General features: G+C 34.8%; 7 protein-coding genes across 7 annotated transcripts; 6 read left to right on the top strand and 1 right to left on the bottom strand. All coding sequences in view use genetic code 12, as the record gives it.

The window, feature by feature from the left end:
* Positions 1-200: 200 nt before the first annotated feature.
* Positions 201-1352, top strand: J8A68_003025 (uncharacterized protein; the record flags this gene model as incomplete). The annotated part of the gene is made up of 1 exon (XM_049406837.1): positions 201-1352. The coding sequence occupies one exon, from the start codon at positions 201-203 to the stop codon at positions 1350-1352; it is 1152 nt and encodes a 383-aa protein (XP_049263710.1).
* A 26-nt stretch (positions 1353-1378) lies between these two features.
* On the bottom strand, positions 1379-2479 carry J8A68_003024 (uncharacterized protein; the record flags this gene model as incomplete). The annotated part of the gene is made up of 1 exon (XM_049406835.1): positions 1379-2479. One exon carries the CDS (start codon positions 2477-2479, stop codon positions 1379-1381), a length of 1101 nt encoding a protein of 366 aa, XP_049263709.1.
* A 223-nt stretch (positions 2480-2702) lies between these two features.
* Positions 2703-4260, top strand: J8A68_003023 (uncharacterized protein; the record flags this gene model as incomplete). Its single annotated transcript, XM_049406834.1, has 2 exons — positions 2703-3373; positions 3849-4260. The coding sequence occupies 2 exons, from the start codon at positions 2703-2705 to the stop codon at positions 4258-4260; spliced, it is 1083 nt and encodes a 360-aa protein (XP_049263708.1).
* Positions 4261-5026: 766 nt separating this feature from the next.
* On the top strand, positions 5027-6673 carry IME2 (protein kinase; the record flags this gene model as incomplete). Its single annotated transcript, XM_049406833.1, has 1 exon — positions 5027-6673. One exon carries the CDS (start codon positions 5027-5029, stop codon positions 6671-6673), a length of 1647 nt encoding a protein of 548 aa, XP_049263707.1.
* Positions 6674-7271: 598 nt separating this feature from the next.
* J8A68_003021 (uncharacterized protein) lies at positions 7272-8267 on the top strand (the record flags this gene model as incomplete). Its single annotated transcript, XM_049406832.1, has 2 exons — positions 7272-7506; positions 7588-8267. The coding sequence occupies 2 exons, from the start codon at positions 7272-7274 to the stop codon at positions 8265-8267; spliced, it is 915 nt and encodes a 304-aa protein (XP_049263706.1).
* Positions 8268-8901: 634 nt separating this feature from the next.
* J8A68_003020 (uncharacterized protein) lies at positions 8902-9933 on the top strand (the record flags this gene model as incomplete). The annotated part of the gene is made up of 1 exon (XM_049406831.1): positions 8902-9933. The coding sequence occupies one exon, from the start codon at positions 8902-8904 to the stop codon at positions 9931-9933; it is 1032 nt and encodes a 343-aa protein (XP_049263705.1).
* A 1465-nt stretch (positions 9934-11398) lies between these two features.
* Positions 11399-12904, top strand: J8A68_003019 (uncharacterized protein; the record flags this gene model as incomplete). Its single annotated transcript, XM_049406830.1, has 1 exon — positions 11399-12904. One exon carries the CDS (start codon positions 11399-11401, stop codon positions 12902-12904), a length of 1506 nt encoding a protein of 501 aa, XP_049263704.1.
* Between the last annotated feature and the right edge of the window lie 406 nt (positions 12905-13310).

Raw genomic sequence — 13310 nt, 5'->3', positions numbered from 1 at the left:
TTAGTAAACTCCTGAGTATTTCAGGCGCTTCACTATACATTTGAGTAGAGACCTATGAATATCAATCGACTTGGCATAGCATAATGGTTGTCTTGAGGAACTATATTCTCGGAATTCTCTTTCAATATTCCGAAATTTTTCTACGCGTAATTTCTTACATTATTTTTTACACGTTAAATAAAGACGCGAAGTATTTTCAAATGAAATCATCTTCTACTGACTTACCAAGTTATCAAGATTCAATGACTATGGAATTAGCAGAAGTTAGACAGAGGATTAAAGAATGGGAGTATAGCTTCAAGAAGCAGAACGATAGACAACCCTCAAAACAAGATATCAAAGAAAATGAAGATATTCATAAACTTTACTCGTTATACAAATCATTCAAACAAGCATCATCAAAACCCACCAACGACAAACCCAAACCAAAAAGAGAAGAGCATGACAACCAACACCGAATCCCACTGTCACCAAGGGGACAATTGGGTCCAACTCCACAAGCGAACGGAAAAGTGCTATCAATATTTGATTTCAGACTAACACCACCCGAATCATCTCCATTAAAACGAAAATCAACCAACAATCCAATACTTCCCATGGATCAGCCACCAAGGTCACCAATGAAACGAATCCAGATCCAAACTCCAACCAAACCGAAATCAACGGGGTTGTTATTATTCAAAACCCCAACCAAACCAAAAACAATCACATTTGAAACACCGGGTTATATGGCGCCAAATCGCAATTCTCTCAAACCACCGGTACAACAACAGGTGGAATATGTGACTAGTCCCAAAACGCCGATTTTTGGAAAAGTGACGGACATGCCTGAATTTCTGGTTTCTCCGTCCCCGCTCAAATCGCATAGATTCTTGGGTAGGAAGTTGGCGGATGTATATAATGATTCTTTGGAAGATGTGAATTTGGGGTTGGATCCTGAGCTAGTTATGGAAATGGAAACCATTGCTGAGAATAACAACGAAGAGGATGATCACGACGAAGTGAATGAAAATGAGATTGGTAAAGGATCGGGGAAGACGTATAAGAAGGCAAAGACACAGAAGAGACTGACGAGGAGAGTGAAGATGGCTCCAAGACCAGTTGCGCAAGAGGATGGGTTCAAAACAAAGGATATACAACTCGAAGTCAGCAAAATGAACGAAGAGGAAAGGAGGGGATTAGAGTCATACATTAATTCCGATGAAGAAGAAGAGGAGGAGGAAGAAGAGGTGGCACCAACTTCAAAGGATCCAATCAAACGAGGACGAAAACCAGTAACTGCAAATTATAAGAGAATGAAGATTAATGATCCAAGAACAAGGAATTTCAAAAGGCGTATGGGGAGACGTTAGGAGGAATGTGTATTATATATAATAGATTAATTAATTAAGGTAGCTATCAATTCAGATGTATCTGCTTCGGCAACTTGTACTCTATATTTTGGTTGTGGAAGATTATTGGGCACTGTACTAGACTTCTCTGTTCTATTTGAAAAGTAAATCGGCTTAGTATATTTCAATTTCTCTTTCTCATAATCCCAGACTTCATAATTTGATTCTTGTGATTGCTTCTTCTTATCCTTGATAGTTTGCTCCAATTTGGATTCTTCATCAGTTGCTGCCTCCTTAGTGGTTATGTGCTTTTCAACCATGGTGACTTTCCCATCCTTGATTGTCATCTCTACTGTCTTTTCACCACGTTGCTGCCTGTCCTTTTCCTTTTCTTTCTCTCTAGCTAGCCGTTGCTGCTTTTTCAAATTCAATGCTCTTTCTTCGGGTGTCAACCAAATAGATTGCGTTGGCATCTCAAAATCGGCCGCATTGTCAATAATCTTTGTTCTTTCTTCCCCCGTTGCTTGATAATCTAACAAAGTTTCCAATCTCGCTTTTGCCTTATCTAGATCTTCGTTAGTTCGTTCCGTCTCTGCCTCAAGCATAGTAGGAGTCTCTACTTCCAGCAATGCCTGCTCTTTCTTCTTCAACTCCTCTTCAGCAGCTTTAAATGCCCTATCCTGGGCTTCCCAAAACTTCTCACCCGGATTCATCTTCACGACAATCTTTTTCTTAGATTTCGAAGTTGATGGGGTTTGGACCGGCACATTCTTATTAAGCAAAATATCTTCTCTTTCTTTACTTAACAAATCAATAAGTGCTTCTTTATCTTTAGTCGGTATGATATCGGCACCACAGAATGAACATGGTTGAAGACCTTCTTTGGTGCAAATTATTTTGCCACAATTTAAACAATTAGGTGCGATTTCAAATAATGGATGTCGTCTTGCTAAACAATTACAATATCTTCTTGCTGATTTATCTGCTTTAAGGGATTCTTCAGTTTCTAGGTCGTTTAAGATTGATTCGATGTCTTGGAGGTTGGTTAAGTTCTTTTTCTTGGATCTTTTGTCTATAGGGACGGGACTGTCTGACTTCTGTTTGAGCAATTGAGATGTTGTAGTTGATTTACCTGTGGATTTTGACATGGTTGTGTTTATATCCTTGAAAGCGTAGGAAAGTTGTCGATAGATGACTCAATCTGGAAATAGAATTATTGCGAAGCGGAAAAACTATCAAAGTTTCTATGCAAGGAAAGAAAAAGAGCAAAAAAAAATTTCTAGGAAACCATCATTCAACTCACAACTACAATCACACTCGCAGTTCCAAGTCCATTCTAGTATAAAGGTATAGTAGTTGGTATATTTAAAAATGTCGTCACCCTCATCGCACCCCACGTCACACACGCTGGATCCAGAAGAGTTGAAGTTAAAATATAGAGAAATCGCCGCCTTAAAGAAATCCATCGAAGAGAAACAAAGATTAAAAAATCTCCAAGTCAGAATCATTCAAAAACGCAATGCTATGCAACAAAAGAAAGTACAAAAGCAACAGATGTTACATAGGAACATGTCCCTCGTTATGAACAACCTGCCACCTCCACCACCCTCTCTGCTGTCTCTGTCTCTCCCCAATAATAATATGAGGAATGGTGTTCCTGTTCTTCCATCTGGATATGTGAATGTGATATCGAAAGGTGGGATGTCACTTTATAATTCAAATGCATATCAAGAGAGAACATCTGAACTACAAGAAATACGGAATAAAAAGAAACAGGCAAAATTATTGATTAAACAACAACAGAAAGAACAAAAGAGAATCACGAGGATTCAGAATAGAATAGCAAAATTGAAGGTGTTGTGTGATTCTTGTGATCGGATTGAAGTTAATGGCGAGAAGCTTTCTGTTACTGAAAATGGAAGGCAGCTTGTTCCGTTGGCATTTCCCCAGTTTAATAAACCAGGGGAGATTGAATGGCATAATCATAAATATGTGAGAAATCTGAATGGAGTATTCAAAAGTGCTAGCAAATCAAAAAGAGGGTATGTATCGTTCTTTTCTTTGATCTGGTTTTAGCTACAGAGAGGGTTATATTAACTGGTAAATTATAGCAAAGGAGATCGACACTGTCGATACTTCACAAGAACAGGTTCGTATTCAAGTAATGGTTTGTGTTTTTATTAAAGACTGTTTACTAACAAAGATTGATTCTTCTTTTCTGAATCTTTCGAGAATTTCTTTAGGCATATGTCAGAAAGGTTCAAATTGCAAATACGTCCATGATAAAGAGAAAATAAGAATCTGTCCATCATTCTTAAGTGATAGATGTACAATTCGAAATTGTTTATTATCCCATTCCCCAAATGATAATAATACTCCAGTTTGTCGCTATTATTTGGAAAATAAATGTAATAATCCACAATGTAAGTATAGACATTTCAAACCTCCCTTCTATGACGATCCACACTATGAGATATGGACTTGTAGACCGTTTATTATAGGAGGATGGTGTCCTAGAGGGAAAAGATGTCCATTCTTACATGCTCTTAATTGTCCAGATTTTGAAGAATATGGCTATTGTAATAGAGGAAGGGATTGTACTTTGTTTCATCCCGTGAATTTAAGAACTCAAGATTTGATGACAACTCGTACTAACAAATATGTTCGTTCTGATACTGTTGTTTCTCAAGATGAAGACCCCAATAAGAAAATTATCATTAGTAGTTATACGATTGATCCTGATGTGTTATTTACAAAAGATGAAACGGGGAATTATCAATTTTATATTGATAATACAATGGAATCTACAAAATATAAAGAAGAAATTGATCCAAATGAATTTTTGATTCATCTTTCTTCATCTGAAGAAGAATCAGATTTCTCAGATGATGATGAATTAGAACATAATGATGATTATGTGAATATATAGACTTGACCAGCATTCCCCCTTAGCATTGTCTCCCTATTGACTCCTCCCTCTTTGAGACATTGATAATATTAACCTGTACACTGTTCATAGACCCCAAAAAATAAATAAATACAAAAATACATTTATTGATAATCAAACATTCTAATAGTTGTCTCTGTTACATCTCGTACAATCCAGTTGTCACGGTTTCTCTTGTTGACGCATGTTTTGGTCACACGACTATTTGGCAGCTGTAGTTACCAACGCACAACAAGACCTGCTTTAATAGAGGTTATTTGTAGAGATTCATGGGGCTGACCACATAGAAGAATTCGCGTCAAAAGTTATTTTCGCTACAATGGTCGAATATGCCGTTGATAGACGTGTCTACAGCTTAAACTATTAGACAAACTTAATACAACGCCATATTGATAGTAGCCGTACGAGAATTATCTTCTCTCTGTTACAGCCTCTCCCCTCTAGCCTCCTCCATACAGCCGCCTTCATGTTATTTAAAAGTTTAATGCCACAGCTGTAAGCTGAAATAAAAGAAAAGAAGGAATTTCTGGTTTGAAGAAATGACCCCAAAATTCAAATCAAAAAAAATGTTGCAAAAAATTTGTAACCATTTTAAACAATTCAAATATTTAACCGCCATTAACCAATTCAACCCCTTTATTAAACTAAAACTAAATATATAACACTCAAGTTGGGTACATTCAGAATCAAAGATAGAATCATCAATTCAACAATAGATCCGTTAACAAATTTATTGCTGCTGGTTAATATGATTAAAAGGAATTCAACTCCTTTGGATTTTGATTCACCACCAAAGAATTTATCAGTTCATTCTTATAAGAATAAATATCAATCAGTTAGTAGTTTAGGTAATGGTAGTTTTGGTACTGTTGAATTGGCTAAAGTTAAATTCCATAAATTAGATTTATTAAAATCTCATGAAATTGATAAAAGAGGTACAATGTTATTTCCAAATGCTGATTCAAAACATAATCTTTCAAATCTTGTTGCTATTAAAACCATGAAGAAAAGATTACCTTTGTTGCATGATTATGCTAATGTTAAAGAAGTTAAGTTTATCTTAGCAGTTCCACTGCATCCTTGTTTGGTACAAATCTTTGAAATGTTTGTTGATGATATTCGTTTCCAACTTCATATTTCCATGGAAGCCCTTAATCAAAATTTATATCAATTAATTAGAAGTAGGAGAAATGTACTATTTTCTCCAGTTACTTTAAGAAGTATCTTAAGTCAATTACTTTGTGCTATTAAACATATTCATAAATTCAATTATTTTCATCGTGATGTTAAACCAGAAAATATTTTGGTTATACCAACTACTCAATTCTATCATAGTAGATCCTTAATTCCTCCATATAGAAAAAATGATAATTTTATTATCAAATTAGGTGATTATGGACTTGCTAGACATGTTTCCAATATGAGACCTTATACTGCTTATGTTTCAACTAGATGGTATCGTTCTCCTGAAATCTTACTTAGACAAAAATCATATTCTCGACCAATTGATATTTGGGCATTTGGTTCTGTGGCTGCAGAAATTGTTAATTTTGCTCCTTTATTTCCTGGTGTGAATGAAATTGATCAAATATGGAAGATTCTTAGGATTTTGGGAACACCAACTGCTCCAGAATCAAATTCACTCAATAATAATTATATTGTTCCACTTGGTGGATATTGGAGTGAAGCTCAAGTATTAGCTCAAAAATTAGGTTTTGGAATTCCAGCTGAACTCGGATTGACTATTGCGGAAGTACTTCCAAATCCTCATACGGAACCACTTGCTGATGTAATTAGATCGTGTCTTTTGTGGGATCCACTAGCTAGACCAAATGCACATGAAATTAGTAAAATGCCATATTTCAAGGATACAATAACTTTAATGGATAGCCATATTGATAATGAAATTCCTATGCAAGCATCATTGAATAAGTTGGCCGGAATACCGGTTGGTTCCTCGGCTACAATCATGTCATCAAAGCCCAACGCTACCACTATTACAACAGCTACAACACCCCAAGCATCGTCATTACCATTGACTTTGTCGCGTTCACCTAGTAAAAAGAATTCACCAAATAAAAAACCCTTATTACCACCACCAAAGTTGAAAGATGTAAGTTTAAGTTATGATGACCTTGAAATGGGTGCTTATGAAAATTATTTTTCTGGGTATGTGACGCAAACTGAAAAAAATAAATCGCACGAACAAGACTCATCTGACATTGATAAAATCTGTCATGCGTGGATGAATAAAGAGAATGATTTAAAATTAGAATCACCTATTAAACCAAGAAATAATAATAATAATGATAATCATACAACTAAATCTATTATTGGAAATAAAAGGTCATTTAGTACATTTTCATTAGAAAATGAAGAGATTATTAATTCTTAGAGAATGTTGTTTATGTCGGGTCGTCGCCCCCTTTCCTATCCGAATCAAGAAGTAGAGTCGGTGCTGCGTGGTGGGGGGTGGCGGTCGAAATCCCCACATAGATCCCCACAAAAATTAAAACAATAAGTAAAGGAAACAATAGGCTGTACTGAAACACGATTGAAATCTCATTGTTTACCCATTTCTTATTCTGGTCACTAAGCTGATTTTTTCTGCTGATAGATAGGCAGTGTTCTAAGAGAGAAGAAAGAAATATCACAAGGAAGAGTTAAGAAAATTTAAAGATACATGCGCTTTGGGAGCGGCGGTTGGGAGTTTTGGCATATTAACACTAATTTTAAAACAAAGAAAAAGCAATTAAAGAAATGATTTACTTTTTTTTTAACTTCTTGCCGGAAGTCAGAAGTTGTATTTTTTTTTATCCACTGTGCCATGATCCTTAAATTATTTTAATTAAATTAAAAACTGGGGGAATTTAAATACCACATACATTGCACCGAAATCATTCTTTTTTTTATTATTAATTCAATCCATTAATTTTATTCAACAAACAACTTTTATTTAATTACTTAAATTTCAAACTTATACACAAAACGTCATGTGCATTGCAATAGCTACTACAGAGCATCCCGATTATCCATTTATACTACTATCTAATAGGGATGAATATTTCAAACGGCCAACCATGCCAGTCCATTTCCGTACTATAGAAGGTGATGTCAAATTATTATCTCCTTTAGATCTAGCGAGACCAGAACATGGTACTTGGATAGGGGTTACAACAAGCGGAAAGGTGGCGGTTTTGGTAAATTATCATGAACTTGATAATAATAGTATGTGTTAACCAGCTTTGTTTTTTTATAGCTGACTCAGCAAACATAAAATACTAACAGATAATTTTCTAGGTATCATAGGAGAAGTATCCCGTGGAGTATTACCATTAGCATATCTCTGTTCTAACGAACTGGATGATGAATGGAGAGAGGGAATAAAACGAGAATTAAGCAAAATAGGGGGCTTTTCATTGTTATACGGTAAATTAAGTTTAAATCCTGAAACTGGTAAGATAGACACATTAAATATCCTTAGTAACCGGGGAAAACACGGTAAAATATTTGAAACTTGTGATTATGATGAATTAATTCATGATGAAATACAACATAAATCAACATTTGGATTATCCAATTCTTTATATAATCAACCTTGGAAAAAAGTTGCCATTGGAGAAGATTTATTAAAAGATTTAATGAAAGAGGCTGCTAATAATTGTTATTCACAAGAAGAAGTGGTTGAGAAGTGTTTTGAATTACTTAGTCATGATACATATAATAGAGAAGTTGCTCAAACCAAAGATTTTGATGCCAAATTGATGGAATTACGTAACTCGGTGTTTATTCCACCTTTACAAAGAAGTGGGTCAAATCCAAATTGTGTGGCCGTGGGGAAATATTATGGTACTCGTACTCAAACGATTATATTATTGGATAAAGAAGGAAACCTTAATTATTATGAAAAGAATATCTATACTTCAGATAACCTTGAAAAAGATGATGAGGTTGCTCATTATAAATTTAATATTTTTCAGAGCAAATAATGAAAGCTAATAGAGAGAGTTTGAGAGCACGTTTTACAAGAGGAAGCTGGTTGATTCTAACTGTTGAACAGTTTTTTATTTATTTCCTTGAGCAACCCTACCCCATATATTTTGTCAAAGATGATAATGTCCTTATGATTTAATGTCCTTAATGTTTTTATTTCATTTCCAGTATGACAACAACATACAACAAACAAGGATCAATAAAAAGTCTATTATGTAGCTTCCTGTTCTTATTCTATTTACAGTTTTCTAATAAAAAGATTTTTGCTTCTCGAATTTGAAAAAGCTTAACATGAATGACCAACTTGTGCGAGAACATGTTACTTTTTTAATTGAATTATGTTATGATGTTACTTGATTACATTTCCGGACTTCCTCGGCTATAACCTAAATAATACCCAGGCACAAGCTAAAAATAAAAGATCTTTTCTAAAATAAATGACGTCTAAGCGTCATGAACCCTGAAGGTTAATAATAATTTGTTAGCAGTTCTGTTACTAAGTTTTTTTTCGTGACTGTCCTGTCTTAATTTACCAGGGCTCCTTTGTCTCCTTTGTTCCCCTTGGCATCTGAAAAATCAGATGATCCCTATCTTCTACCACGAGGAGTAGTTTACTAAAATACATACGATATGCCAGTTGAACTTTTGGATACGAATCCAAAGACCCATATCTATCATCAACTACCAATAGCTGATAAGCTTGGGACAAATCGTAATAATGATTTATTAATTATGATACCTGGAAATCCAGGATTGATTGAATTTTATATTACATATCTTGATTTAATTCAACAAGAATTACCTAGTTTTGAAATCTTATGTATTGCACATGCTGGATTTCTGGGTAATGATGACGAACCCCAAGAATCCTTTGATTTAAAGTTTCAGATTGAACATAAATATCAGATAATTAAAGAGTTTATTTTCAAGAGATATAATCAAAATCAAAAACAAGTTCAATTATACGTCTTGACTCATTCTATGGGTTCTTTTGTATTTCAAAGATCTCTAAAGAAATTATTACAAGATCAGGAATTGAAAGATAAATTCCAAGTGAAATTCACCGGATTCATAACTCCTACTATTTTAGATATCGCCAATTCGGACCTGGGGAAAAAGGTTGCCAAGGCCATGGAATTCAATATCCCCATTATTCCAATCTTATTATTCTTTCGTGTTTTGATATTGTTAATATTTGGAGAACAACAACTTAAGAAAATGTTAGGAAATCATCTCTCAAAACAAAACAAAGATATAATCGGATTAGAGAACTCTGTGATTGGTTCATATAAGATCCTACAATCAAAAGCAGTCATCAGACAAGCATTGACTATGGCACAAGAAGAAATGCATGTCATTGATCTTGATGAAAGTATAAATGATTGGTATTTCCAAGATTCAACTAATGGTTTTAAACGATGGGTTTTCTTTGCTCAAGATGATCATTGGGTAGGTAATCATACAAGAGAACGTATAATTGAAAAATATGGAAACGATGGTAGTGAGAAGAATGAAAATGTGATGATTGAAATTTGTCGGGATTTGGATAATCCTATTGCTCATAGTTTTTGTGTTTGTCAAAGTAAAGAATTTGCTGAAATTACTGTAGATAGAATTGTTGGGTTATGTGGATTGAATAATGGAAAGAAGTCAATTGAATAATGTAGATCTGGGAAATGGTTTTGTTGAAAGGCTTTGCATCCAAGGCGATTTTCGTCTTTGTGTATTTATTTTATAATTATTCGTTTTTTATACATCTAATATATACTTTCTTATTAGTATTACTTACACTAAATAGAGCTTCGACATCATTAGGTCCATCGAACGAGAACATTGAAGAAGTGCATTAGCCAGATGCACCTATTGATATCGACGCTATTTAGTATGAGCAATATCAATAAAGCATATTTGTATAAGTGAACTGTAGTAAAAAAAATATCATGGAACTTCCCAGTGCCTTTAGTGGAAGTCATTCGCAACAATTTCAAAGATTAATTGATGGTTGTAGGGAACTTAATGACTTTGTACACTCTATCAAGGAAACGAAATATTCTGAAACTATAAATTTAAGTTGAATCATTCTGTAAAGTGACTACCGCAAAACTGTTGGGCTCCGTTAGTCATTCCTAGTCATTTTCACGAAGATTTTTGCAAATAATTGCAGCCATTGTTTAATTCACTTGTCATGCTCGAAAACAATCTAATTGGAGTAGATGACAAATATACGGACGTGCTTTCCCGAATCTTGATGTGTGTATAATAGGTTAAAGTAGCCGTGAATTGCTGTTTTATTGTTTGTGTCATTATCTATTTATTAGATTGGTGAATTAATTGTTCCTATTGGCAGTTGATAAATAATGGGAGAAGACAAATATTTTTTTTTCTCTATTGATTAGATGACTCGTGAGTCATGTTTCAAGAGAGAGGGAGAAAAAAAATAAATGGAAAGGCTATACAATTTGTTGAGTCGTAAAGAAATGTATCTCATCTTATTAAAATCCCATTGTTTCTCAACTATAAACTTTTAATTAATTTTTTGGTTGGAATCAGGATGTTCCAAACTCAGATTTTGTTGGATTAGTCATGGAACTTGAAGAAGTGGAGTTTGGTAGTACCTGGTGCTAACAAGCGCTGTAGTTTTACATTTAGAAGAGGTGTTCGTATGAAAGCACCAAGTACCTACTTTGTGGATCACCTGGGGAGTGAAGTTTAAGTATATAACAAGCGAGGAAAACATGATATTGAAAAGGAATCTGAGTCAGATCTCACTTAATTCGTCATTCTGTGTTTGAATAAGGATCGCACAGTGTAGCCCCGATCCCTATCCAAAAAAGGAAAAATCATGACTACGAGTCACCATCTCGAGGCAATAAAAAAAAAAATCCCCTTGTTTTTTCGACTCAACTTGACTCTGCATAGAATTTTTTTTTTGCAATCTTCTTTTTCTTTTTAACTCATAGAACTTTGTGTTGGCTTTTTCATTAAATTACTCAACAATTAGACAATTGGTATAGATTACTGTGTCTCTAGAAAAAAGTATAAATTACCCTTGATTTCCCCCTTCCCTGTTGTTTCAAATTTTCAGATAAAGTTATTTCTTATCTAAAGTTTAGTTTAATTAGCACACATGATGGAATATCATTCTCACGACGACGACTCAAAACAATTAAAATCTGTTAATGGTATAAGTCCAGGTACTGGTTCCGATGAATCAGAAATCGGTAGTGATGAAGCTCATTTACTTCTTGATAAACATGAATTAGATAAATTATACAGAAAGTTAGATTATAGAATCATTCCTGCTTTATGGTGTTTATATTTCTTAACCTCATTCGGGTCAAGTTGTTATGGGTTAACTTTAACTATGAACTTTGAAGATGGTCATTCGCTTTCCCAATACTTGAATTTATCTCCAAAAGATATCTCAACTGCTTCGGCTCTTTATTATGTTGGTTATATTATCTTTGATGTTCCTATGAATTTGGTTATGACTAAAATTAGTCCTCAAACGTGGTTATCCAGAATTGTGCTTACTGTCGGTTTAGTATATACTTGTTATCATGTCTTAAGTAGTCGTCAAGGTGTTCAAGCTGCTAGATTTATCAGTGGTATGGTTGGTGCTGGGACTTGGCCAGGTATGAGTTATTATATTTCCTTATGGTATCCCAATGAAAGACTGACAAGACGGATTGGTTATTATTTCACTGCTGCTCAAATCTCGGCCGCTGTTGCTGGTTTAGTCAGCGCTGGGTTCCAGAAGATGGATGGTATGAGAGGATATACTGGTTGGCAATGGATGTATTTGGTTTATGGAAGTCTTACTATGGCCGTCGGTATCCTGTTGTTATGGTGGCTACCAGACAGACCATTTATGGAAAGAGATCACTCCAGCCATATCATAATTGAATGGTATTACAAGATCTTCTCCTCCCCCCATCCATTAAATGAACATGAAAAGGAATTACACAGACAAGATTTAGAATCAAGATACAAATTACTCAAATGGACTTGGAAAGATGTCGCCCTCGTTATTACTGATTTGCGTATCTGGACAATCATCATCATGTATTTCGGTGTCGTAGGTACCGGTTTTGGTTTAGCAGTATTTGGATCTACCATTATCCACGTCAATAACCCCAGTTTAAGTTCTATCGATGTTTCCCTATTATACGCCCCAATCTGGATCTGTGATCTTATCGGTATCTTAACACTCACCCCATTTGCCGACAGATATAAACAATACAGAGCCGCAATCTTCAGTGGTGCCTGTGTCATCATCATGGTTGGTTTATTCGTAGCTACTTTCGCTCATGGGTCTTGGGGTAAATACGTTGGATTATTGGTTGCCGGATATGGTCTTGGTCCAACTGTTCCTATTTGTATGTCCTGGTCTGCGGAGATTTTCCAACCTCGTTATGGAGATGTTGGAACCGCTGTCAGTGCGGCTTTGGTTAGTGGATTGGGTAATTTGGGTTCGGTTACTTCTACTTATGCTTTATATTCTGGTTGGCCGGCTGATCAAGCTAGATTATTCAAATATTCGAATATGATGTTGGTGGTTATGTTGGGGGCTAGTATTATTGCTTCTGTTGCTACTGAGCTCATTAGAAATAAGGTTAGGCAACAACACTAAATTGTGATCTAATTCTTTGACTGCTAATTGAAGCTTCTGACTCCTCCTGTTGTGTTTGTGGAACTTGATCAATTGTGATAATTAGTTTTTTTTTTCAAAAAATGATCGTTTATGGTGTTGTGTATAGTTTGTAAAACATTGTTTTTAATAATATATTTTATTTAATTTTAGCGAATCCGATGAAACTCTGTCTTTAATTCAAGCAATCGTGTAACGGCCACTCTCTAAGGTTTGTCGGCTTTCCTGTCGTTAGGTTCACCTCAAACTTGTTCAATGATTATGACTGTGTACAAGAAATAACAATTCCAAAGATCCACAAGAGATCACAATAATAACATTCTGATATGGACCAAGAATATACGTGTATAGGCAATCTCCTTCAAAAATCACTAAAAAGAAAGTCATC

Source organism: Hemisphaericaspora subhashii (assembly GCF_019202705.1).
Source record: "Hemisphaericaspora subhashii strain CBS 10753 chromosome Unknown scaffold44, whole genome shotgun sequence".
In the NCBI taxonomy this organism is placed as follows: domain Eukaryota; kingdom Fungi; phylum Ascomycota; class Pichiomycetes; order Serinales; family Debaryomycetaceae; genus Hemisphaericaspora; species Hemisphaericaspora subhashii.
The sequence above is the reverse complement of the archived record's forward strand: the minus strand, read 5'-3'. Positions and strand labels throughout refer to the sequence as shown.